Raw genomic sequence first — 26,843 nt, 5'->3', positions numbered from 1 at the left:
CTCAGGGATTGCCGGCGGTCTTCCTGTCGTGTGTGCTTAAGTTACACTGATAAATCCCTTCGTTTCTTCGATTCAGAATCATTGTTAAAAATGTAGGTTAGCTAGAGGCTCCCCTTCCAGACTGACAGTGGCCTAGGTGTGGACTCATAGAGAAGCCAGCTAACTAGTTTGCGAAGCTCACATTTCACCACCATATTAGCCAGATATGTGGGGACTTTTTTTTCTAGACTCTTTTAGATGCATCTGGTTGGTTCTTCATCATTAATTTTCTTAAAATTTTCTCAAATTACACACACAAGGGGAGCTTTTAATACTTCAGCTTAAGACTTCTTGCAACATTCTCTTCAGATTCCTATCCTTACAGCAGTGGTCCTCAGATTTTGTCTAATGGCCCATGGGACACTTTGGTTAGAGCCACTGGTTGCCATCTGGAACCAAAATAAAACTTCCTCTTTCATCAACAGCACATTTACACATAGTACTGAATCACAGTTTGTCTACAGTAGATTGACATGTAAGGTTGATTGGATGAGCAGGGTAGATCAGTTATTAATAGGGTTCAGTAAACATTGTGACATAAAAACAGCCTGGGCCAGCAGAAAACTGTGGATCAAAGAAGCAGGTGGCTCTGAGGAACAGGGGAGAAGCAGCAGAGTGGCACAGATGAGGGGGCAGTGGAGCAAGGGTTTGAGAGAGGTTGCTAGTTACTGAAAATAACTGAAAATAAATATGCCTGAAAGACTCCAGGTATAAAGGCTTTCAGAGCTTAACTTCCTAATATTTGTTATGGAAATCTTGTGTTTTATTTAGATTCTTTTTCTAAACCATTCACTAGGCATACTTGAACATTCTTTTTTTTTTTTTTTTTTTTAAGGTAGGCTCTAAGCCCAAAATGGGGCTTGAGCTCACAACCCTGGGATCAAGAGTGACATGCTCTACTGACTGAGCCAGCCAGGTTCGCCTACTTGGATGTTCCCCTCCCCACCCCCCCATTAAAAGAAATTTTTTTTTTTATCTAAGTAATCTCTATACCTCACGTGGGGCTTGAACTCACAAACTCTAGATCAAGAATTACATGCTCCTTGGGGCACCTGGGTGGCTCAGTCGGTTGAGCATCTGGCTTCGGCTCAGGTCATGATCTCACGGTCCATGGGTTCGAGCCCTGTGTCGGGCTCTGTGCTGACAGCTCAGAGCCTGGAGCCTGCTTCAGATTCTGTGTCTCCCTCTCTCTTTGACCCTCCCCTGCTCAAGCTGCCTCTCTCTCTCTCTCAAAAAGAAATAAAGCATTTAAAAAAATTAAAAAAACAAAATTATGTGCTTCTCAGACCGAGCCAGCCAGGCACCCCCCATTTGAACGTTCTTAAAAATAAGCTGTGCCTAGGCCCAAAATAAAGGCATATGGTACTGAATGAAAACCAGTCTGTAGGCATAGTTTAGTAACTGTCTTTCTCTGTGTACCCAGCGTGTGCACATGCATACAGTGTATGTATGTTACTTTTATCATCCTGTGCAAATGGAAAGTTGTTGAACTTCAGGCTTACTTCCCATAACCTAATAATACCTCTGTCAGCTTTTATTTTAGCCTAAGAGAGTGAAAGCCAACTTCTGTTTAAATTGTGTTAAAGCGCAGATGATGTCTTCAGGTGCTCACCGTGGGCACTGTGAAAGCCACTTGGCAAAGCTGATGCCCGAAGGAAAAAAAAATCCTGTACGGTTGTTGAAGTTATTCTTCCCTTGCTCTGTACCCTTAATCATTGATCGATTTACTCAACAGAGGTTTGAGCGCCTGTGTTGGTACAGATTAGTAAGAAGTCCCTCCTGTTCTGCAGGAGTCCAAAATCTGATTGGGGAAACCCAGAAAATAAGTATTACAAGGGTGTGTATGTATGGCCACTTACAAACAAGCCGCTTTCCTAAGAATGATGCAGAAAGCAAAGAACATTAAACTCCTTCCAGTTAATAAAAGTAGAATAGAGGCGGACGCTGTTTGAGACAGGACCCTCTCTGTTTTCTGGGGCTGCAGGAACCACCGTCCCATGCCCGTGAGGGGCAGGCACAGCAAACACTGGGGCGCTTCCCACAAGGCCCAATAATAGACTGATTAGGAGAATGGAGACCGTGACCTCCCCGCAGAACTCAGGGTGCTGTTGCAGGTCTTCAGTGAGATGAGCCCCTTGCAGGTCCTAGGAGAAGGCCGTGCAGATTTGTGCTCCCCCAGAGGCTGTGACCTGTGGCAGTCACGCCACAGACGCTTTTCAGAAGTGTTTGGTTATCTGCCTACAGAGGGAGTTGTGCTGTTATATTATTATTATTGTTATTATTATTGAAAAACTCAGCACATTATTGGAGTTACTGATTTCTTAAGGGTCTGAATTCTGTGTCCCGACTCTGTGCCTGTCTAAGTCTGAAACTGAAAATAAGCATTTTAGTAATTACTGAATATCTCTCCAAGGAGTAGGGTGAAGGCTCAGTTAACACTTGCAAGTACTTCATTTGAGTGCATTCGTTTTGGGAAATTTCTACAAAATCAGCTTTTTCTTGTTACATTGATCCTGCATCAGGAATATCAAATTAAGAACAAAGAAGAAAAACCCAAAATTCCTTTGTAGAGTAACCCCAAAACGGAAATAGCCATGGTTTACCAGCTCTGGTAAGAAAAGCAGACTCCTTACTACATAGCTGTACTTCAAAAATATGCTTCTCAGTCACCTGCTCGAGTGAATGAAAACTCACAGAGCTGATTGTGTCACTGCCTTGCTCAGAACTCTTTAGTGGCTCCCTATTACTTGCAAGATAGAGTCCAACTTACTTATTCAGGAGCACTGTCCTTGCATATGTCCAGCCTCCTCTGTCACACCCCTGGCCTGGTGCTTGGGGCTTTCCCTTGCTTGCAGTTTATGCGTGCACACACGCCATGCTGTTTCTGGTCTTGGTGACTCTCCTTTTCCTGGAACATTCTCCCTGACCTCTTTTGCCTGGATTCATATTCTTCTTTCAAGCCCCGTATTTCAGGAAGCTTTCTCTGATCCCAGCTTCCCCTCCCAACGGAATAATGCTCAGTGCCTGGCCTAGTCGTTTTAGTTATTGGTTGTGTTGAAATGATTAGTTTTCCTTTTTGTTCCACTGGAATATAAGTTCTTACAGACCGGGAACTGTCTCCCTTAAACTGTGCCTTGTGCATACCCCGACTGAACATGTTCGGAACAAAACCCCTGATCTCCCACATCCCCCCCGAGTCATCCTCCATACCCCATGTCAGTCTTCTGGAAATCCTTCTGACTCATCCAGTCATGTCTTAACCACAGTGGCCCGGGTAGTCATCATGCCTCACCTGATGGAGTTCAGTGGCCTTCTCACCGGTCTTCTGCCTTTCACTCTGCCAGCCTCCAACCCATTCTCTCCATCAGGAGTCAGTAAACATTTTCTGCAAAGGGCCGGCCAGATGGTGAACAGGCAGGCTTTCTGGACCACAGAGTCTCCGGCATAGCCACCCAGACCTGCTGCTGTAACATGAAAACAGCCATACAAGATGTAAACGAATGAGCGTCCCAATAAAACTTTACTTACAAGAACAGGCAGTTGGCTGTAGTTTGCCAATCCTTGCTCTAGTGGCTTCCCTCCCTGCTCAGTCTTTACAGTGGTCTCTAAAGCTCTATGTGATTTGTGCCCCCAGCCCGATTTCTCTGCTCTCATCTTCCATTCCCTCTGCTTTGCTCTCCTCTCCAGCCACACTGACCCTCCTTTGCTCAGACATGCCAGGCATGGCGTGCACGGGATGCTCACTGCCTCATCTCTCAAAATTTTGTCAGATGTCAGCTTCTCGAGAGGTTGACCTGTCAGCCGTCTTGCAAATTAGACCCTACCATTGTGTTCCCCAGCCCCCACAGTGTTTCTTTCCCCACAGTGTTGATCTTCTGACATACTGTATATTATACTTGTTGCTGATGCAATTAGTTTGTCCTGGACTAGAATATATATTACCCAGAGGTGGTCATTGTTTTTTCTGTTCATTGTTGTATCCCCAGGATCTAGAACAATGCCTGGCATGTAATAGATGCTTCAAAAATATTTGCTGAATGAACAAATAGTCGATATATTTTGAGTTGTGGGTTTTTTCATTTTTCGGTTTGTTGTTTTTTTTTTTTTTCTTTAAGTAAACTCTGCCCCCAAATGGGGCTCAAACTCACAACTCCAAATCAAGAGTCACGTGCTCCTCTGACTGAGTCAGTTATGTGCCTTGGTTGTTGGGGTTTTTTTAATTAAAAAAATTTTTTTTAATGTTTTTATTTTTTGAGAGAGAGATAGCATGAGCAGGGGAGGGTCAGAGAGAAAGGGAGATACAGAATCCGAAGACAGGCTCCAGGCTCTGAGCTAGCTGTCAGCACAGAGCCCGATGCAGGGCTCGAACCTATGAACGTGAGGTCCTGACCTGAGCTGAAGTCAGATGCTCAACTGACTGAGCCACCCAGGTGCCCCGTTTTTGTTTTTGTTTTTTTTTAATGAGTTTTTGTTTCTCTCTCTCTCACTACCACCAAATCCTGTCTATATCACATTCTTTTATTTTATCTTCATTCATTCATTCGTTTAGAGCGTGCACGAGTAGGGGAAGAGCAGAGAGAGAGGGGAGAGAGAATCCCAAGCAGACTCTGCACTGTCAACACAGAGCCCGGTGTGGGGCCCAAACCCACAAACCACAAGATCATGACCTGAACCCAAATCAAGAGTCAGACACTTAACTGACTGAGGCACCTAGGTGCCCCTATTTTATTTTAAGTAGGCTTCACTCCTAGCACAGAGCCCAACATGGGGCTTGAACTCACAGCCCTGAGATCAAGACCTGATTTGGTTGTTTGGCTACTCTTTATTCAGAATTTGGCCATTTGCTAATCAGAATCCTATGGCGTGCAGGTTGAAAATTCCACATTCCTGGGTCTCATCCTATGCCTGATAACTCATGATTTCAAGTGGATGGTTGGACAGTGTATTTTCTTCCTGAACATGTTTAGGTACACTGGCTTATAAAACAGAGCTCCTCAGCAAGTCCGCTAGAGCCTTCCTGATACCTGCCGGCCTGCTCTGCCCTGTCCCCTGCTGCTCTGCACCACGCACTCTGCCTTCCAGAGCGCCCACCCATGTGCCTCTCTCTTAGGGGCCAGAGCAGTTCTTTCTGTAATGTTCTGTTTCCTCTACTGGGACTCTCCCCCAGCTCTCAGCCTTCAGAATTCTGTTCATTGGTCAGTTTCTCCACAGAGGCTTTTCTGAATCCCCATTCCCATGAGAGCACTCATGATCTTTGCTGCCTGGGCACCTTGTATAAGCCTGTTGTGTTTATTACACTCTTTTGCATCATGTTTCCCTGTTGTGACCCATCTGGAGCCAATTCATGTATTTGGGTATTAGGTTCTTTAATATTTATTTCTATATGAGAGCAATAAAAGACAGAGGATGAGCAGGGGAGGGGCGGAGAGAGAGGGAGACACAACAGAATCCAAAGCAGGCTCCAGGCTCTGAGCTGTCAGCACAGAGCCCAACGTGGGGCTTGAGCTCATGAACTGAGATCATGACCTGAGCCCAAGTCAGATGCTCAACTGACAGAGCCACCCAGGCACCCCTGCACCCCTATTAGGTTCTTTTTGAGAGCTACTGCTTCTGTTTGCAGACCACAAATAAGTGAGCACTCTAGATCTCTCCCAAAACCTAACCTCCCAATGGTGCATTACTATGAAAGCAAACTCTGTCCAAGTTCTGCCACACATACAAAAATGTATTAGCAAGCAAGCACAGAAATAGGAACTGTGGCAAGTACCTTTTATGAAAGTTGTATCCCAGGCAGAAGTGCTAATCGTGTTGTAAGATTCAGTTTAATCTAGCTGGGATCAGACAACAGAATTCCCTTATAGGGAACTAATCACAGAAGGAGTAGGAATTCAGAGGCCCAAGGTACAATCCCAAAGAGTATGTGCCACTGCACTCGTTAGATTTATAGGTATGTGCTTTTGTCAGAGCAGTGGTCCCCTGTGATACCACTCTTTTCTAATACCGCAGTCATTTCTGAGAACAGTTATGCTAATAATTGCCATACCTTCTGGATTTGAGATGAGGAAACTGGACTTAATCTTACTGGAGTGAGATTTTTTTTTTTCAGTTTATTTATTTTGAGAGAGAGTGAGCCCATGCAGGAGTGGGGGAGGGGCAGAGAGAGAGAATCCCAGGCAGGCTCGAAGCTGTCCGTGGAGAGCCCCATACTGGACTCAATCTCGGGAACCATTAAGATCATGACTTGAGCCAAAATCAGCAGTCAGACAATTAACCCACTGAGCCACCCAGGCGCCCTTAGAGGGAGATTTTTTTTATTAGAAGCTTTCAACATTAACCAGTGGTTGTGTATGTCCAGTAGTGGTTTTGCAAACTTTAATAACCCCTTGCTCCAGGGCAAATATCAGGAACCTCCAGCCCAGCCCATACCCTCCAGTCTCCTAAGATAAATACGCGGTACACTCTGTGCTGAAATAATTTAAGTAATAGTGTAAAATCACAACATTCTTGTAGACTCTGGAATTGAAGCTTCTGTCGATGTCCCCACACCGACTGCAGTGCCTGCTCCAGAGGCCTGGGGAGGTGCTGACCCAGGTGTTTGTAAGGCTGAACAGCTGGGTGTTTTGTTCTGTTCTTATTTTTCTTTTAACACTAAATTGCATACTCTGCCAGGGAGTTATATTAATAACATAACAAGTCTACCATAGCTGTCTGAGTATGTGTGTTCCCCAGGACACCTCCTTGCATGGGCTCGAATGCAATCCCACAACTGCCTGGGTGGGGATCAAGCTGAGGCCTGCCTGGGATCCCCAGCCACCTCACGGAGAGAGGTTGCTCTGTCCTTCTCCTCCAGTTTGCGGTTGGTTGGGACTGGGGGGTTGAGGGTGAGTGGCGTAAATACAGAGCCCTGATTAGGAGCCCAGGGGAAGAGTTGTGCAGAGTCGGTGAGATTGTAGCCAAGGTTAGCAAATTATAGGTCTCTGCTCTGGCGGCAGGGTTAGGCAGCTCAAATAGAAACTGCTTCACCAGGTAGATTCCTAATTTATAAAATGTAACTCACAACTCCTAAAAGGGAAACGGCGAGTTCGTGAGACTGCATCATGATACAGCTCCAGATCACATGCCTGCTGGGAGCATCGCCCTTTGACAAGTTGGTTTTTAAATGTATATTCAAGGTTTTTTTTTTTTCTCTTGGGATAGAATTAGGGCCCAGTAAGGAAAGTAGTACGTGTGGTGTGAAACAGTCCGTCATTCCTGAGCCACTTGGGGAGTAATTAGGAACAATGCTATTTATCATCTTTGCTTTTTTCCCTGCATTTTTGACATTCCTATGAATATAGTCAGAAAGTCTTTTGGACTTCTGAAAACTTCAGTTTATAGTAATAATTAATATGGTTATATTCTGTCTTCATGCACAAATAAGAACTACTCTGTATTAAGATATTCTGTAGAAGCACGATAAAAATGTTGACAGTGTCCCATCATGTGGCTGTAGCTAAAAAGCTCCAGAAGATCAGAGACAAAGGATAACAACCTGGTAGGAAAGCGAGGGCACGATGCGAGTGAGCTGCCAACAAAAGAAGAATTAAATGGCCAATAAAAATGTGAAAAATGTTTGCTTTCACACATTGATATGCAATTAAAATACTAATATAATTTTTACCCATCAAATTGAGCAGCTTTTAAAAGGATAAATTTCAGTAGCCAGGACTGGCAGATGAGTAGGGAGGATGTGTGCACTCCAGCGGGGCTGGTGGGGGCAGATGCTAACATAACCATCCTGGAGAACATTCTGGCAAGAACAGATTTTTAAAGCCATGTAAGTTCACTCCTAGGAGTTTAGTTTTAGGAAGATACTGAGAATGTTTATTTACAATGATAGAGCTCCAGATCTGTTGTTGATCCCAATATAATTGCAAGAAATGCCTTTAAAATTTTTTTTGATGTTTATTTTTGAGAGAGAGAGAGAGAGAGAGAGCACGAGTGGGGGTAGGAGCAGAGAGAGAGGGAGACACAAAATCCAAAGCTGAGCTGTCAGCACAGAGCCTGACTCAGGGCTTGAATTCACAAACCATACGATCATGACCTGAGCCAAAGTCGCATGTTTAACCGACTCAGCCACAGAGGCGATGCATTAATGGCAAGAAACTTCTTAAAACATTTGAAGGAAACAACCTAAATGCCCCCTATAAGTCCTGTTCTGTAGTATGTGTTTATCGTGTACAGTTAGTCAATGAATAATTAGTTAAAAAAAATGAGTCATACATCATTTATAGTTGCCAGCCTTTGCCTGGTTATTTAACTGTTTTTGCTGTGATCAGGAAAGCAAAGTTTAAGAGGCTTTTATTCCAAATGAGTTTGTTCCATAAGAATCTGTCCTTTGTTCTCCTTTCCTACACTCCCTTCCTTGGCGATCTCTGGCAGCCCCACCGCCTCAGCCCCTGTGAAGAGGCCTCCTAAGTCTGCATTTCCAGCCATGACTCTTTTTGGAGTTCGAGACCCGCATTGCCAACTGCCTTTTGAACATCTCTGCCTGGATTGCCCATCAGCATGGCACACTCAGTATGTCCAAAAAATGAACCAGTCTCTTTGGAGCCCATGCTCCTTGCTTCTGATCATGGTCTGATAATCTCAACTAGACACAGACCCTCGTAAGCCATGTTTGGTTCAGCCGTGTCCCCCGTTCTGTCTGTGAAAACCTTACCAAGTCCTGTCCCTTTTTCTTGGTCGGGACTCCTCTCATTGCACCCAGCCCCTGCTCCCTCTTTTCTACTTTCCCCAGAGAACCTTCTCCGCATCACACTGTTTCTCTGTGTGTCGCAGTTCTGCGTGTTTCTGTGTGTTCTGACTGGTCTTCTCAATGTCCATTTTTTCCCTGCCCCCTTGCCCAAACCCATCTTCCACTTGCCTTGTCGTGTTCTGATCGTGTCGCTCCCGTGTGCAGGAGGTTGGCTCTCCTCTCCCTGTGGAATAAGAAGGTGCTCAGGTTTGTCCGCAGTCTGGCCCCTCTCTCCTCTTCGGGGTTCCTCCCCTTCTCAAGAATGCTGTGCCGTGGCACATCTGAGCAGTCCTTGTCACCAAACGTGCTCTGTTATTTTCCCGTGGTTGAAACTGCCCTTATGTAATTCATTCTGTTGGAAGCACACACTTTCCAACTTACAGATTTCTTTTTCAAGCTTAGTTCAGATACGACTTCTCCCATAAACTCTGCCATGATCTGCCATAACACTTTCTCAGGACCTCCTTTTCCGTTCCTCTCTTCCCACTCGGACTTAGTTGAGTTTCAGTGAATGCTGATCTTCTGTAAGGTGTTTATTGCCCCGTGAGCACTAGAGGCTTGTACCAAGAGAAATACTGGCCTTGTTCTTTATTGTCCAACCTTGTTTTTCAGTCCTGGTTTAATTTTTGCCATGACATGGACTTGAAAATTTTACCTCCCCAAACGTAAAGTTTATTTATGGTGAGATCTTTATTTAGATCATGAAGCTTAACAATTAAGAGATTAAAAATGTTAATGCATGTAGATTGCCCTCTTCCATTACCCCCTCTATAGTAATTAAAGCAGTGAACAAAATTCATATGACTTTTCTATAAAGTTTTTAATGGTATTTTTTTTGGAAATGAGATTTACCTAAACAGGTGTACTTGAAGTCTGCAGCTTTAAAATTAGATTATTCTTACGGTACGTGCTCCTACTTCAGTTCTTTTGGTGACCTGTTTTTTCCCTGTATTTGAATTAGATGTATATAACCCTAGAGGTAGCAATGTTGTGGGGGAGGGGGGAGGGGGTGCTTTCACAATGGATGGGGAAGAGACCTAGAAGGTAAGGTGACCCATAGAGCTGGCAGACACAGTACGGAATACGTCTGTGTGTCAGAGAGTTAAGCATTAGGCGGGAGTCTGTGACATGATAGCAGGTCGGGGAGCACAGAGGAGCCTGGTAGCCATCTTCCTGAACTCCTCCTCTCACTGAACACAAGCCTCACTGGAGCCGGGAATTGAGGAGGGGCATGGCTGAGTGACTTTTCCCTCCAGGCTGCCTCAGTTTCTGTCCCTCCTCCACCACTGAGAGCCTCTGGGACCTTGGGCAAGATTTTTGTTCTCCTTACAGTTCGGTTTTCTAACGTCTAAAATGGAGAGATTAGTTGTACCTACCTCATAAATTTGTTGTGAAGCCTAAAGGAGGTGGTCCAGGCCTGCCTGGAAGCGCAGGAGACCTGGGCAGAGGGCTGTGTGCCCTCAGGCGGTACGTTGTACTAGGATAAATTTGTGGAGAGTTAAGTTTCCCTTCATTCAGGGAAAATAGTACTTTGATAGCCCGTTCTCTTTTAGTTCTCTTAGCTTCAGGTTTTTTGAAGATTCTGTTTTTAAGTGATCTGTATGCCCAACTCAGGGCTCGACCTTACCACCCCGGGTATCAAGAGTTGCATGCTCTACCGACTGAGCCAGCCAGGCGCCCCTAGCTCTTTTAGCTTTGAATCCATGTTTTAAAATAATTCTGTTCAAAAAGGAAAAAATTTTTTTAAAGTTTCCTGGTTCAGCTTCATATTGAATACAAGTCTTCCAATGCCAGAAATAAATGTCTTCAGATTCCAAAGAGGTATCACAAACCTCTTCCTTCCTTTTATTCTCAGACTGGAAAACAAATTTATGGGGTTTCTTATCTTAAGAACATCCTCAATCATGTATATTTTCATATCAAAAGGGAAAAAATAGTATTTAATTGTTTTGCTTATGTTTAAAGAGGCTTTTCCCACTGGGAAATTGAAATATTTAAAGCTGGCATCTCAAAGAGATGGCAGCTTAGGAACATACCTCAGAATTATAAATGAGCAACTGCATTGTTTCTTTTTCGGGCAAATGCCTAGATTCTTCTGCTGTCCTCGACCCCAAACCTTAGAGGAAGGCAGGGACCAGTCTAGGCCTGCCACTCCTGAACAGACAGAGGACAGCCAGGGAGTGTCACTTCAGTCCCTGGTGAGCCTCATTTTTTTAAAATTGTTTTTTTTTATTGCTTTTTATTTTATTTTTGAGAGACAGAGAGAGACAGCTGGAGCAGGGGAGGGTCAGAGAGAGGGAGACACAGAATCCGAAACAGTGGTGAGCCTCATTTTGACTCTTCTTGATAGACTGTGTAATGCATTTCCTCTTCCTTAAACCTGTGTCTGTCTAACATAGGTCTCTTGGGACAGTTACATCCTTCATAGATGTGACTTGGTCCATTCAGGCTGCTGAGTGGGTGGTTTATAAACCACAGAAATGTATCGTTCACAGGCCTGGAGGCGGAAAAGTCCACAGTCCAGGCCACCAGCTTGGCCCTTGTGAGGGCCTTCTTCCTGGTTCAGGGCCAGCTACTTTGCACTGCGTCTTCACCTAGTTGGAAGGGGCAGCGACGCACCCAGGGTCTCTGGAACTAGACGCTGACCCCACCCTCTGCCATGTCCTCCTTCCTCTGCGCAACTGTCACGATTTCATCCAGATTCTCTTCACCATTTCAGTAGTTAATTGGCAGAGCAGATCATTATAACACCCCACTGTCACGTAACCGTTGGCTGCATTTGTTACGCTCACACACTTTGCTTTTCTTCGTTATCACATCTGTCCTTCAAAGATCAGCTTCAGTCTGGGTGCAGCTCGAAGCCTCCTCCCCTCATTTCACTTCGCTCTACACAAATACTTGCTTTTTTCAGAATTCTTTTTCTGTTTACAATTTACAGAACTCAGTTTGTTTTGTGTGTGCCTGTTTTTTTTTTCTCTTTCCAGTTAAGACGTTTCAGACAGATACCATAGCAGCCGTTTTTGTAATTGTGATAATGGTAGGTGTGCCATAAATGTTTTTTAAATTCTTTTTTTAAGGTTTTTTTTTTAAATTCTAGTTAGTGCCATATTTTTTAAGGCTGCTGATGACATCTAGGTAGAATGAGTGGGTTATTAGTTGCTTTACCAACTGATTAATAGAAAAAAAAACTGAGTTTACTAAAAGTATTAGGAATAAGAGCATGTTAGATGCATGTTGAAAGCAAACAAAACAAAAACAGTAACATCAGTCTTTTTTTACACAAGTATATATATAACGCACCAGGAAAACAAAGTGCCGGTTAAGAAGTAGAGCATGAATATTATTTCATAAATGGAAAATCTGGGAAAGCTATCTTATATATAAGGAACTTTATATATTCCTTTATTCATCCATTTATTTATTGAGAACAAGTGAGTAAGGGAGGGGCAGAGAGAGAAGAGAGAGAATTCCCAAGTAGGTTCCAGTGCAGAGCCCACCTTTGGGGCTCAGTCCCACGACCCTGGGATCATGACGTTTGTCAAAAGCAAGTTAGAGGCTCAACTGACCGAGTGACCCAGGGCCCGTATTTAAGGAACTTTGAGAATGCAGATCTTTAAGGATAGCTTTGTTTAAATATGAATATTGGTCGAAGACCGTAGTATTTGCCAGATTTCATGAGACTTAGAGAAATACCTTTTTCAATTGTTTTTAAGTTTTTATTTTGATTCCAGTTACCTTAAGGGGTTATATATAAGGGGTTATATAGTTTTCAGTATACAGTGTAGCTCATCAAGCAAAGTTCCCTTAATCGCTAGCCCTAGAGAAAGACCTTTGTGTGTTTTCTAGAGTCCAAGTGAGAGGAGTCTTGGTGGTGCCTGGTGTCAGTTGCTAAATGCAGGTTCACGGTGCCCGTTTTAGGGCCATGCAGTTATTTGAAGGACTCCGCCCAGACCTTTGCAGGTTTCCTACAGGGTTTCTCTTTCCTTGGAGCCTCTAGGCGTGTCCCCCCCCCCCCGCTTCCCAGCTCACAGGGTTCCTGTGACACTCTGGTTTTTCTGGGTGTGCGTAGGCTCTGTCCTTCTAGTAGTGCCTGCCTGCAGGGATGTGCTCTGGGCACTCTTAACTCCTGCCCTGCTTCCTCAGTTTCCATCCAGTGTGTGTAGAAATGCTGCCCCTAGTTTGAAGGTTGGGGCAGAATTGGCTCCTTTGGTCTCTTCTCATTTCGCTGCCTCCTTACCCCCCTGTCCCCGCTCGCCTCCCCCTCCCCGTACCTCCACTTAACCCAAGGGCTACAAGGAAAGCGGTTTAGAAGTGACCAACACAGATCGCATTGTGCAGTTCTGTTCTGCTCTGTTCTGGGGTGCCTGGCTCATCCTGACATTGCGGAGAAACTCCTTTCCCCTTTTTAATAAAAACCGCTCTTTCGCTTAGTATTTGGGAAGAGTTAACTCATTCATTCGATGACATGGGTAGAGAACCTTAAGTCATCGTTGGCTCTTCCCACTTCCGCCTCACCAGCAAAGCACCTTGCTTTTCTGCCTGCGGAGGCTGCCCCACTCTGCCAGCCACGCGGCGGTTAGGTACATGCCTCCTGAGCTCGCTGACTGGCCTCTCTGGGGCTGCGTTTCCTTCACAGTTAAATGAAGATGAGGATGGTGATAACTGTTCACCGCCTGTGGTTGGATCCGAGGCTGTGGAGCACACAAATCGCTTAGAGCAGGGTGGGCGGTGGTCAGCCTCCAGCAGCCATTAGCTCGTGGGTGGTCCCGAGGCTCTTGCAGGTGTGATGTTTCGTTCATCCAGAACTGAAACTGACCTTCTTAAAAGAGGATCAGATGTATTTCTGGTGGCTTCTCATTACTATTAGAGCAGTATGTGAAGTCCTTACCGTGGCTTGCTGAACCCTGCCTACTTTGCCCTTGCCCGCTCCTGTCCAGCTGGCCCAGCCGCTTCTGCCTTTGCTCTCATTTCCCCTCGGCCAGAATGCTCACCCACAGATATTTGCACAACTTGCCACTCCCTTCATTTCATTTTAGTCTCTGCTCAGAAGTGAGTTCCTCAGAGAGGTCTTCCATGACTTCTGTTTCAGAAATCATCCTGTTGTTTTCTGTATCCTTCAACTTTATGGAAAAGTAACTACCTAACATTATTTCTATTTGTTTATTGGTTATTTATTTCACTACACTAAGTTCCATAATAAATGGAAACAAGGGACTCTGTTTTGTTCATCGTTGTAGCCACCTCCCCCACCAAGGCCTTTCAGGGACATGGTTGATGCTCATGGTTTTTTGCTATGGGATGGATGGGGTGGGGTGGCGTAGGGTCCTGGCGGCGGTGGGGGGGGGGGGTGGATGAACAAAGAAAGATTGTCCCCTTCATTCTTTGCTCCAGAGATGCTGAGGTTACCAGAAAGTTGGAGGGGCCCGAGTGAACTTTTAAAGATGAGATCTCTTAAGAGAAGACTTCAAGTTGGCTGTTTTGGTTTGGTTTGGTTTGGTTTTATTTTCATCCTTATCCATGGATAAGAATATATCATGTAATTTACCAAAATTGTCTTTATGAATCACACATGGATTAATTCCACTGCTAAATTGGTACCTTTTTCCCAGTTTGTTTATTCTGTGAGAGAGAGAGAGAGAGAGAGAGAGAGAGAGAGAGAGAGAGAGTGTGTGTGTGTGTGTGTGTGTGTGTGTGTGTGCGCGCGCACTGGCAGGAGGGGCAGAGAGCGGGGAAGAAAGGGAATCACAAGCAGGCTCTGCACTGTCATAATGGAGCCTGGCATGGGGCTCGATCTCACAGACTGTGAGAACATGACCTGAACTGAAACTAAGAGTTGGATGCTTAACTGATCGAGTCCCACTGGTGCCCTGAATTCTGGTACTGTTCAAGGTCTGCTACTCGTGCCTTTCCTTGCTGCTGGTGGCAGGGAGATTGGTTGGGTTTACTCAATCCACTGAGCTCACGCTGTTCTCACTGTTACTACCAACCTCAAGTCCCAAGAGAAAGCATGTAAGTCTGTCTGGAATCAGAAAAAATAGAAACATATGGAATATTCACCAAAAATTCTGCTTCTGGAAGAGCTGTACATCCAGGTTGTCTGTGAAAATGGGATTTTTTTTTTAAGCATTCAGGTTTAAAATGCTTCCTGGTCTCTCAGGGGGCACTGAGTTACTTATTCACTAATCAGGTGAATGTGAAGTGTGAAACTTAGCACTTGCCATTTGTCCTTTAAATAATGATATGATTTTACTGTGTGATAGCTTTACACTAATTTATTGACATTAATACTCGCCTGTGGGCTTCAACACATGAAGAATTTGGAGGATTTCAGGGACCATCTTTATTTTTTGTTTTCTTCATAATTCCTGAGGTTTTTTTGTTTGTTTTTAATCACGCTTCCTAATTTCAATTAATTACTATGTACTATAGTCCTAGAACAGGTGAGTTCTTTTAGTGCTTTTTATTTTAGATTTCTTTTCCACCTTCATGCTTAAATACAACGGTCTTCTGAACTACATCTTGTTATAATCTGAGTGAAAAAATGACTTTTCTGGTTTGAAGAGGAATTAATCACATGCTAATTTTATACTTAGCCTTTTTTTCTTAAATCACTGACAAATGAGTTAATGTTTGGAGTTGAGCCAAATTCAGAGATAGTGTCAGGACGGGCGCTTGGCCTTTAGACAGTAATCATGCGGGGTTCTGTGCTGAGCTCAGGGGGATAGAAGTCTGCCCTGGAGCAGAACAGAGACTCACGTGACCATGATTGTCAGTATGAGTAAAGGTGGAAGTAGGTCCTGCAGTCCTTCTGACATTTGGGGTTTCGAGCAGGGGCACATGGCTTATAACAGCCAAGTTGTTATTCTCTGATTCTTCGCTGTCAGCTCTTCCCTTCTCTGTGAAGCAGACTTCACCAGGCTTTGGACTGCTACTCCCAATCTACCTTTGTAGTCTTTGTGTCAGTGTAGAATATCTTTGCCTTTTCTTACCTACAAAGTATGGTTTTTATTTAGGAGAATTTAAGCATAAAAGTAGTCTCAAATCAGAGATTTCTGTTATAAACTGTCTTCCCCTTTTATTCGTATGTGTATAGACTTTTAAAATCATCATCGTTATTATTACAGGCCATGGTTGCTTGTTATCCAGGCAATGGAACGGGTTACGTACGTCACGTTGATAATCCAAATGGAGATGGAAGATGTGTGACATGTATATATTATCTTAATAAAGACTGGGACGCCAAGGTATGCAGCTTACTTGACCATTCATTTTTTTCCTCCAAGGTATTAAGCTCCGACTCCTCTTAGGTGAGACTCTTTTTCACACATGGAATAGTTAAACATTTCTTAGGTTTGTTTCAGTCTGGGGTATTAGAAATGGATTTTTGTAGAGTGAAACAGATAATAATATATCTCAAAAAATGGATTCCCTTATTTTCAGATATTAAAGCATTCATCCAAAATGTAACATTTGGTTGTTGTTTTTCTTTTAAGTAAGCTCCACTCCCAGCGTGGGGCTCGAACTCATGACCCCGAGATCAAGAGTCACGTGCTCTACTGACAGAGCCAGCCAGGTGCCGCTTCCTCCCAGTTTAACTGTTACCAAAATGTATTTGTTTAAAATATATGCCTTTTAATAGCTTTAAAAAAAAAACACTTCTGAGAACACTTGTTTTATAATGGCTTTTGAGGGAGATTATATATAAATAATTATTATGGGTTATTTCCTACTTCCTATTGCACAGATCTGTCTGGCATTGGGTTATTGAATCGAATATTGGAGGCAGGATTCCTTCTCTCCTGATTATGGAAAAACTAGAAGTTTATCAGTGCTGACAAATCCTGTAAAACCAACTAGAGTTTACAATATCTTTAAATCTCCCTTGTTTTTAATATTTATTTACTTATATTAGCTTGAATTTCACTTGAGTTTAAATGATGGAAATCCTCAGAAGTATGTCATGCTTTGTTTTTGCTTTGGGGGTTTAAACTAATTTTGGGTTGATTTTTTTTTTTTTTTTTTTACATCTTTACTTACTTTTATTGAAGCAAAATATTCAAATAAAAAAATGAATACAATGTATAGCCATGTGGATTTTCAGAGGGAACACACCTGGATAGCCAGGGTAATTTTTTTTTTATGTTTATTCATTTTTGAGAGAGAGAGAGAGAGAGAGAGAGACACACACACACACACACACACACACACACACACACACACACTCCCTCTCTCTCTCTCTCTCTCTCTCTCTCTCTCTCTCTCTCTCTCTCTCTCACTCACTCCGAAGCAGGCTCCAAGCTCTGAGCTGTCAGCACAGAGCCCTATGTGACCCTTGAACTCACAGCCTGTGAGATCATGACCTGAGCTGAAGTCAGACACTTAACCAACTGAGCCTCCCAGGCACAAGTCAGACACTTAACCAACTGAGCCTCCCAGGCACCCCGGTAATTTTTAAAAATCAAATAACATTTCCCTCCCACACACAAACATATACACAGAAATGAGAAGCACCAAGTCTTAAATATGTAAAAACCTAGTCCTTTCCTAAATCATATTTTAAAACCTAAGATATGCTCACAGTGTTTCAGTAATCTTTCTGTGTCATACTGATTTAAAGATTTTTCTCTGTCCTTGCCCAAGTTCAAAATGGAAATAAGATTTACTACTAAGTAGATGTTGAGGCATTATGTCAACAAGCATGGTTTTTCTATTATAGCTTTCAAAGTTTAAAAGAAATAAATTTGGTCGTTCACCTTGAGCCCAACATACAAAACAGATTGTTGTAACTTCGGTTAAAACTTAAAAAATCGCCCCCTCCCCCAATTTTGTGAATATCTTGAAAGCTAGAAATATGTTTGAACAACTCCTAACTTTTATATTTTGTTAGATTCTTTCTGTGCTGATCTCCTGTTAATTTTGATATGACCTAGCCAAGGTCATTAATATATAGTTTCTAAATCAGTACATAAGCAGAAAAAAGTCCTTAGGATTTTTGTATGTAGAACTAAAAACTTGCATTGCAAGATGACAGTATGTACAGCATGCAGACATCGCTCTGGGTGCTGGAGATAGAGCACAAATAGAAACAGCTCTCCTAGAGCTTGGGGTCTAGTGGAGGGGACAGATTAGTAGATTAACAATACAATTGGTTATGCTGACTGCAGGATGGATTGCCGTGGGACCATGTAGGGGGCCACCTAATTCTGGGGACAGGGAAGGTTTCCGAGTGGGGGATTGGAAGCTTTAATGATCTCTTTTTAAACATTTTCAGCAGATCACCTGTGATAGTCCCAGTGACTCCAGTCAGAGGCAGGGGGAAGAAAGGATATGTTCTTGGTCACAGTCTAGAGATTCTTTAGATGTTGGCATGAGTGCCATGGGAATCCATGTGAACAGAGCCGGAGGAAGGCGGGCACGAGTCCACAGTAGCTTAAATGTAACTTAAGGAAGAGCCTGACAAACAGTTCGTCTACAGATTCTGGGCATATGTTCAGCCTCCATGATGTCTTGATTAAGTATGAGTTCCTTTCAGTTTTAGAATCTACCTGCTTAGGAGTTTAGTTCTTCAAGGGTAATGAGCTCCCCAGATTGGAAATACAACAAGGACAGCATCTGTGTGCTGTTCCCTCCTCAATCCCCAGGGCCTGGCACGGGTCCCAGGGTGCTAGACACTGGGTTGGTATTGGAATGAGTAGGTGAGTTCATCTGACTCCAGATAGAGAAGGAGGTGTATTTGGGTGAATAGTCATTATCCTTTCTGGCTGGAATCCAGTTCTATAGGCAGCTAGGCGTCATTGTGTGAGGCCCCAGTCTAGCAAGCGAGAGCCCCGTTTCTAATAATATCCACACTGAAGACAATGATGACCATAAATGACGACAGTTTGTACTGACAGGTTGAATTCCTCAAGGAGGAGGCATTAAATGTGTGACTTTCCTATTAATTACTGTTGAACGTTAAAACACAGTAAGCCTGTTTACTTGAAATACTTAACCATTTATAGTAATTCTGTCAAGATGATTTGAAACGGTCACATTTTTAAAGAATAGGCTAATTAAGCCTATCATTAGCATACCTAAATAAGAAATGTGTAACTACTAGTTTTTAAAACTTCCAAGTGTCATTTTAAGCCTTCTGAATTCAGATAAGATTCATCGTCTCACCAGGTATTTACAAAAATCCCTGAAACAAAAAAGGAATTTTTCCTCTTATCAGTGCATGACTTGCGATCTCAACTGCTTTTCATTCCTTGTTAATTGAAATGTATTTGTGAATAATCAGTTAAGAATTTTGATTCTGAAATGGTCTTTTTTCCCCCATAAATTTAATTTTGTAGTGTTCTTACTCTTATACTTACATATTTGGCTCTTTTCCTTAGGTAAGTGGAGGTATACTTCGAATTTTTCCAGAAGGCAAAGCCCAGTTTGCTGACATTGAACCCAAATTTGATAGACTGCTGTTTTTCTGGTCTGACCGTCGCAACCCTCATGAAGTACAACCAGCATATGCTACAAGGTAGTATTCCTTTTAAGAGAAACTTGGTCATGACTCTGGTAGGAGAGAAGGGGATGGATAGGATATACTTGAAAGTTTTCTATTATCATCCTGCTCTTGAGTACCCTTTATCATAATGCGTCAGTCATAACTTCTCATTTGGATAATGTTATACGATTTATTCCCAGTTTGGTGCCAAGTGTTTGTGACTTTCTTCGCACAGCCACTTCTGTGGCTAAGAAATGGAAATACAGGCCATCTGTCTCCAGCCCTGTCTCCTTGTTTTATGCCTCTCTAACTACTATCCATCCTGTGATTCTGTGAGAGAAGTCACTTGGAGGATAGAAAGATTCCATAGAGAAGGAAACGGGCAGCTTTTTAAAAGAGAGTGAGGGAGGAAAAAGGGATCACGTAGAAAATTTTTACAAAGCAGAAAAATAAGAGGCCCTGGAGTGTAGAAGTGAGGAGGAGCCAGGTGTGGGGGCTCGCGTTAGCCAAATAACTCTTCAGCTTTAATAATAAGCATCCGCGAGCCTTATTATATATTCTTTCTGTCATTTTTCTACATTGAAATGTTAAGAGTGTTGAAATGGAATATGTTGCAGACATTGTCATAAATATTTATAGGAAAATAGCACTATTTTTCAAATACCCAGTTTTCATTACAGAAGGGACCTTGAGCATCATGGTAGTGAATCACTGGCATGCAGGGGGAAGGTCTGGGCAGACAAGGTCTAGCCGTAGATACAGCAGGAGAGCTGGCTTTACCTGGCCATGCTAGGCGTGGGCCAGCCCTGGAGAGGCTCCAGTTCCAAAGACTTTGTTGTCATCTCTCTGTTTTCTTCTTTCCTTTTTTTTAATGATCTCTGTATTCAGTGACCCCCGAGATCAAGAGTCGCATGTTCTACTGACTGAGCTAGCCATGCGCCCCTTTCTTCTTCTTTCTGAGCAGTGTCGCCTTTAGCCCTGACCCACATAGATAGTAGCCAGCCAAGTAGTGTAGGGTTAGAGACCCTGGGAAGCCACTGATGGAAACCAGGGGGGCTCCTGTCCCATCACGTGATGGCGCCCGCCCTGACTGCCTGTCTCTCCTGCCAGCACCCAGTGCCCGCCTCTGCCCTGCTGCTTCCTTAAAAAACCCCTCTTGACCTAGAAACTGCTTTATAGACCTTCCTTTGTATACAATCTTGAGTATGGTCTGCTTGTGTCGTTTCTTAATCTAGATAAAGAGAGAATGGACATTTTAAGGAAGTAAATGCCAAACAGCTGTGCAGGGTAGATGCCACAGGACTTTGGAGGGAGAAAGTGGCATTAATTGGAACAGATGGACTAGATGAGCCAGTGGAGAAAGGAGCTCTGCTGGGCCCAGAATGAGCAGAAGCACGGAGTTAACGTGAGGAAAAGGACTCTTTAAGTAGGTCGGTGGGAGACAGGCAGAAAAAGAATGGCGTGAGTTTCCAGCTGTGTTCTGGTGAGGACTGGGGGCCAGAGAAGGGGTTGATCCTGATGGGAGGACTCCGGTTGCTAAGTAAGTGAAAATTTAGGGCAGTATCTGTGCAACTTTCCCATTCCCAAGCCCACCTGGAAAAATAGAAGAGGCTGCGTGGTGAGAAGGGTGCCGGAGCTCTGGAAGGAGCAGCTCTGGAAGTCAGGAGGCCAGACTTTGACCTCCACGCTGTCACCCAGTAGCCGAGTGGTCTGTGAGCCTCACTTTGCCCAGTTGTGCAGACTCCCAGACTCTGACTCCCCTCTGCCTTGACTCCTTCCCCAAGACCCCTTACACGATTTAGTTCTTATTCCGTTCACGCTCACGGGCTCTTCATTCCATCCCTGGTGCTCCCCCGCCAGGGAGCCCTCGCCAGAATCCGCACGACGGTCTCACTGTTGTGTGCTACTGAGGAGTGACCATTTGTAGCATGCTCGTACTGCCTATGGCATGTGCACCCTGTCCCTCTTATTGGCACCAGGAGCTGTAACTCTGTGCTTTGTCGTGTTCCATAAACCAGTTTCTTCCTTTGTTTGTGGAATGAGCTCTTCCAATTAAGTGAAATTTTCAGAGGAGTGGAGTTTAGCTAAATTAACTTGAAATGTTAAAACAGAGCGTAATTGTTTTGATGAAAATCCTAAAGACTCCTAGCATAATTGAAGTCTTTCCTGATGGCTCCAGGTTCTAGACTTGTAAACCTCCCTCAGTCTTTGCTGTCATACAGTGACGTCCTCAGAAGCGGTTTGGTTAAACCATTAGCCCTCCTCCTCGCCCCGGGACCCCAGGCCTAGAGTTCTGTTCCGTTGAACTTAACGCTTGATAGTGTCCTTTTTGTATAACAGCCAGTTCTTTTACCTTCTTATTGTGTGTTTCTGACCTGTGGGCAAGCTGTGGGCTTGCAAAATAAGCAAGTTAAGTAGGTGTTAAGAAAATCATAAAAACTCATCACTTTAGCGGCTCCTGCTCCCCTGCTCTGCTCCTGAGCATCGAGCTTCCTGGAGGGGAGGGCTGTGACTGCGCTCGTTCGCCCCGACATCATTCAGCTCTGGCATTCCTCTGGCATTACCCGTTTTGACAGACCATTGCAAGAGTTTGCCTCTTTTTTTTTTTTTTTTATCCCCCAGTGTGATCCTTCTTAACCCTATTCTAAATTTTCTTTTAGGTACGCAATAACTGTTTGGTATTTTGATGCAGATGAGAGAGCCCGAGCTAAAGTAAAATATCTCACAGGTAAACATTAGGTGGGGCCAGGGTCTACCGCAGGGAACGTGGCCCGAGAGTGCGAGCGCAGACACAGCCTTTGTGAACGCCACGAATATCTGCTCCCTGCTTCTGTCGGACTCCTTAATTCCCTTATGGAAAAGAGGACTCCTCTGAAGTCCTCTGCATTGTTATCATTAGCCGACAAAATTATTCAAAGATTCGGAAAGTTTGAGGCAAGAAACCGTCAGAAAAATATTCAGACACCAGCTGAGGTTTTCTGTGATTATATCCTTCCTGATCACAGGCTGCCAAGCGCTTCTGGTTGCTGGGGTCTGGGTTCCTCTCCTGCTTGCTCCTTTCAGCAGGAAGTTCCTTAGTACCCATTCCTGTTTATTTTTTACTTTTTTTTAAGTTTATTTATTTATTTTGAGAGGGAGAGAGAAAGAGAGATTGAATTCCAAGCAGGTTCTACGCTGTCAGCACAGAGCCCGATGCAGGGCTCCAACCCACAAACAGTGAGGTCAGGACCTGAGCCAAAACCAGGAGTTGGATGCCTACCTGACTGAGCCCCCCAGGCGCCCAGTACCCTTTCCTTTTTAAAAGTCCATGCTCTAAAGAATACATAAAGAATCCAGTCTTCCACGTTGAATGTGGACGTGAAGAACATTAATACCAAGGAGATGAAATTACTAAGTCAGACATGCAGAGTCTGGACATGCCAGCAGTGTCCATAGACCAATATGCTTGGACCAGAGCTGAAGATCCTTTGGGACGCTGGGCCCTGTGCCGCCCCCACCACGCACAGACCGCCTCCTGAGAAGTGGCTCCTACTCTTCCAGCAGATGGACCGCTTCTTTCTTCAATCTGTCTTGTGTCTCCAAAAGCCCGCTCAGCACTCACGTTACTGAGTAACTAGCTGTACTTTCATGAGTCGTTGATAATTCTGCATCAGCCTTTTATAAGACTGTAAAATTGGGGGCACCTGAGTGGCCCGGTGGGTTAAGTGTCTGTGTTTGGCTCAGGTCATGATCTCTCACCTCGTGAGTTCAAGCCCAGTATTAGGCTCTGTGCTGACTGCTCGGGGCCTGGAACTTGCTTCAGACTCTGTGTCTGCCTCTCTCTCTCTGCCCCTCCCTCGCTCATGCTCCGTCTCTCTCAAAAATAAATAAAACTTGAAAAAAAAATTTGACTATAAAATTGGATGTCCGTGCTTTTTTAAAAGTTATATTTGTGGCAGAACCCTAGTGGTGTGCTTTCAGTGACACTGAACACACTGCAGTTTTAGAGCAGTTCACATTGCTTTTGAAGTAAAAGGGAGATGAAATCATAATCTCTGTAGAAAACGGCTTTTCCTTTCGAAGGTTTGCTAGTTCAGAGGAACACGTTTCTTACCACAGCGGTGCGGGTAGCTTTTAGAAGTACGAGTGTGACGGGTTTGGGGGGTGCACGCGTGCCGAGCCGAGGCAGGGGCCACACTGGCAGCGCGGTGGGAAGCAGAGCCAGAAGCTGGTGCTTCATGAATGCGTGAGTAATACTTTTTTTTTTTTTTAACTTTGCAGGCGAAAAAGGTGTGAGGGTTGAACTCAATAAGCCTTCTGATTCAATCAGTAAAGACGTCTTATAGAGCCTTTGATCCAGCAATACCCCCCCTTCAGCTACAGTAATTGTTGACAGGATTTGTTAACCTGTGAATACAAATAAGTGGGATAAAGACAAATAGACAACCAGTTGGCATTTTAATGAGGAAACCGACAACTTCTTGTGTTGCATCGAAGGAAGATCTGGACTGCGTGACCGCATGATCGCCTCCAAACCTGTGATCGCTTCTGGGAAGAGTATAAGCTACCGCTGACAATGGCATTGACATCTGGACATGAAATAAGTGCCCTCGGTAGAATGTTTTCATTCTTAATATTTTGCCAGATCTGTCATCTAGATGAGTTCATGTCATCGTTCCCTTTTTTATATAGTCAAGTTTGAATTTGAAGCAATTTTTGTATGATCAGGTACCATATATCAAAACTGAATTGAGAAAAAAATTACAGTATTATTCCCCCAAATCTATTTTTGTAAACTTCTTCGTACTATTAAATTTTGCCCTAAAAGACCTCTTATGATGATTGTTGCCAGCGACTTCCTTGCATTTTCTTTTTACTTAACATAAGAGAAGGAGCACTTTAATCACCAACTGAAAAATCAGATTGTTTTGTAGTCCTGTCTTTTACACTAATTTGAACTCTTAAAAATTGCTGCTGTCGTTTTTTTGACATTGTTAATATGAAACCTAACAGTAAAAACCATCACCATTTACTACCAGTAACTTTCAGTTCACGTTTTATAAGTAAAAATACCCAGAAGGTTTTATCTTTTAAGTTAGAATTTTTACAAGACTAAAGTGACTGGCACTAAATGAACTTGATTCATCCTCAGCATCAAGTTCCCGAGATAAAGGGCTTTCTCACGCTTTCAGGTATATTCTGTAGATGTAGAAGGAAACGTCCCCTTCCTGAGACTTTTCCTTTTGCGGCCAGTTGATCGATCGCACTTCCAGTTGTGCTGTTACGTTTTCCTCCCCCGTGAGCCACGTGATGTGCAGATCAGAGCCTTGCTTCGGTTGGATGGCGTCGGGCGGGGCTGAGCCGCGTCGGCGCAGAGCGGATGTTCGCAAACCCTCAAACCAGGCGTGATGCTCGCCTCCTTGTCAGTACTGGACGGTGTACGTTTAGCTTAAAAAAACAAAAGAAGTGGAAAAACATGATTTTATTTTTCTGTTTTATGATTTTTCTTTTACTTTTCAGAAGAGGGAATATTTCAGTATCACACAAGGCCTCCCAGACTTCTGTTTTTTGATGTCGGAACTGGGATGGATGTGTAAGGCTTTGTTTTGCTGGGCTAATCTTTAGCAGAGCCCGGAGGGTGGTGTCTGTATTAAGTTTGAATGATGGGTCTAGACCTTGCCCATTTCAGTTTTCTATCTCTGCCCTTGATCTTTGCCAAAATGCGTGTACAGAGATATTTCTGTATATTTCAACTTATGACCGACTTAGCATCTGTATAGTTTGTATTCACTTAGAGACCTTTTCTATGGAAAGCTCAGTAATTTTTATTAAAAGATTGCTATTGTTCATGTAAAACATGAAGAAAAAATCTAGTGAAACTGACAGCGTGGACTTAGGGTGGGGTTAAATATTCAGTATTGTGATCTCACTTAGAACTGCGGGAGAAAATTAGAGCTTATGGTTGTTTTCCCTTGCCCGTGTCCAGTTTTGTTCCACTTCCTCTGTGTTCCAGAGAACGCAATGTAACATCTCTCTAGTAAGTGCCTCTGCCAGCCAGACCTGGGAGTGCAAGCTGTCTTTGCCATCTGGTGTGCGTGTGGCGCGCCCTCAGCCTGGACTTCGAAGTGCTGTCATGTTTAGGTCTAGTGGAGACTGTGTTCTGTTGATGGGGGTTTGTGGGACTGTCCGGGTGGGAGCTCGTGTGTCACTCATGTGTGTGTCTCTGTAGTCGTGCAAAGTGTCAGATTCTCCTCTCTGTGGGTTGTGCTTTCCAGGCAGGTCTTAAAATTTGTACTTTTCAGAAAATTTTATCTAATTCCTTGGAGATCATTGTGAAAGGATCAAGGAATCCAGGATAGCCATTTCTTTATATCCATTAAAATTAAAAACCTGTTCAGTTCATGTCAGCAGGACTGTTAACTTGTCACCAAGCAGGACTCTGTTTAAAACAAAATTTAAAACTACTTGTGGCCTATATATGTTTAATTCTAGTCAAAGACAAAGCTTCTAATGCTGTTTTTCATTGAAGACATTAACCAGCTGTAAAATACAGACCTTTATCAACAGCAGGCAAAGAATTTCAGGATTCATACACAGACGGGAAAGTCCTATAATATGAAAAGCAGTGTTTCGTTACGGAAGAGCTCTCGAGTTGCTTGTAAAGCTAACCTAATTAAAAAGATGTATAAATGTTCTTGAAAAACTTATGGTTGTTATTTCCAGCTTTTTTTTGGGGTTTTTTTTTTTTTTTTAATCCTTTATCCTACACGGACAGTCTTCATGGGCCCTTCTGTCATACATCTCTGGCTTAGTGCAGAACGTTTGGGATGACTTTATAAATGATAACGAGGGAAAGAAAGAGAACAGTAAACATTGGAGTCTAACAATCCTAGAAATGTCCTGGGGGAAAGTGCCCTGTCCAGGGGATTAGTGAGCTAGCTCTCTGTTTGGATTCTTGCCCTTTTAGTAGTTTTAAAACTACTCTAACAGCGGGGCTGGTGAGCATATCTGTGTCACTCCTCTGCAACAGACAGGAAGGGGCATCAGGCATAGGTCTGTAATTGCCACCGGTGTCCTGTGTACGTGTATGCAAAAGTGTACTTCGTGTGGTCACAGACTATAAAATATCAGAGCTCTTGTAATGTGCAATCAATAGACACGTTCCTGTATCTCTTATCTAAGAAACTTCTAGTGTGGTGGTCTTGTTATTTTCTAGCCTCTGTCTCGGGGCATTTGGGAAACCGTACTGAAACAAAGCTGGGTGGGCGAAAGGAGAGGGCAGTGGAGTCCGAGATGAAGACTAATTAAATTCGGTAATGTAAAAAGAGCACAGGACTTACAAATCTCTCTTCAGTTCTGGCCCAGGCACTTAATTATGTGACCGCTGGAGACTTTGTCCTCTGAAAATAAACACAGTAGCTCCGGACCCGATCCAAGGGCTGTGTGAGCCCTGAGGGAGTACAGGGTAGTTCCCAAGGCGCACGCAGCCCCAGGACGAGAGCTGCGCCGCGGCTGTGGACTGTGATGGTCAGTATTCATGCCGAACGGTTAATAACGGACTTGCAGACT

At 43.7% G+C, this 26,843-nt stretch overlaps 1 protein-coding gene and 1 non-coding gene across 2 annotated transcripts in view; both read left to right on the top strand.

Annotated features, from left to right (window-relative positions):
- The window catches only part of EGLN1 (egl-9 family hypoxia inducible factor 1), a 75,694-nt gene extending 49,713 nt beyond the window's left edge, over nt 1-25,981 (top strand). The window contains exons 4-7 of the mRNA XM_029919351.1: nt 15,940-16,059; nt 19,192-19,328; nt 21,956-22,023; nt 23,556-25,981. Of these exons, the coding sequence (XP_029775211.1) occupies nt 15,940-16,059; nt 19,192-19,328; nt 21,956-22,023; nt 23,556-23,620 (390 nt within the window). The 3' untranslated portion in view covers nt 23,621-25,981. The remainder of the gene's footprint in view (nt 1-15,939; nt 16,060-19,191; nt 19,329-21,955; nt 22,024-23,555) is intronic.
- LOC115286174 lies at nt 1,626-1,694 on the top strand. The gene has a single exon (XR_003905918.1). It is a non-coding gene; the product is annotated as a small nucleolar RNA SNORD35 (small nucleolar RNA).
- Nucleotides 25,982-26,843: the final 862 nt, after the last annotated feature.

This window comes from Suricata suricatta, chromosome 2 (assembly GCF_006229205.1).
Source record: "Suricata suricatta isolate VVHF042 chromosome 2, meerkat_22Aug2017_6uvM2_HiC, whole genome shotgun sequence".
Taxonomy (NCBI): domain Eukaryota; kingdom Metazoa; phylum Chordata; class Mammalia; order Carnivora; family Herpestidae; genus Suricata; species Suricata suricatta.
The sequence above is the reverse complement of the archived record's forward strand: the minus strand, read 5'-3'. Positions and strand labels throughout refer to the sequence as shown.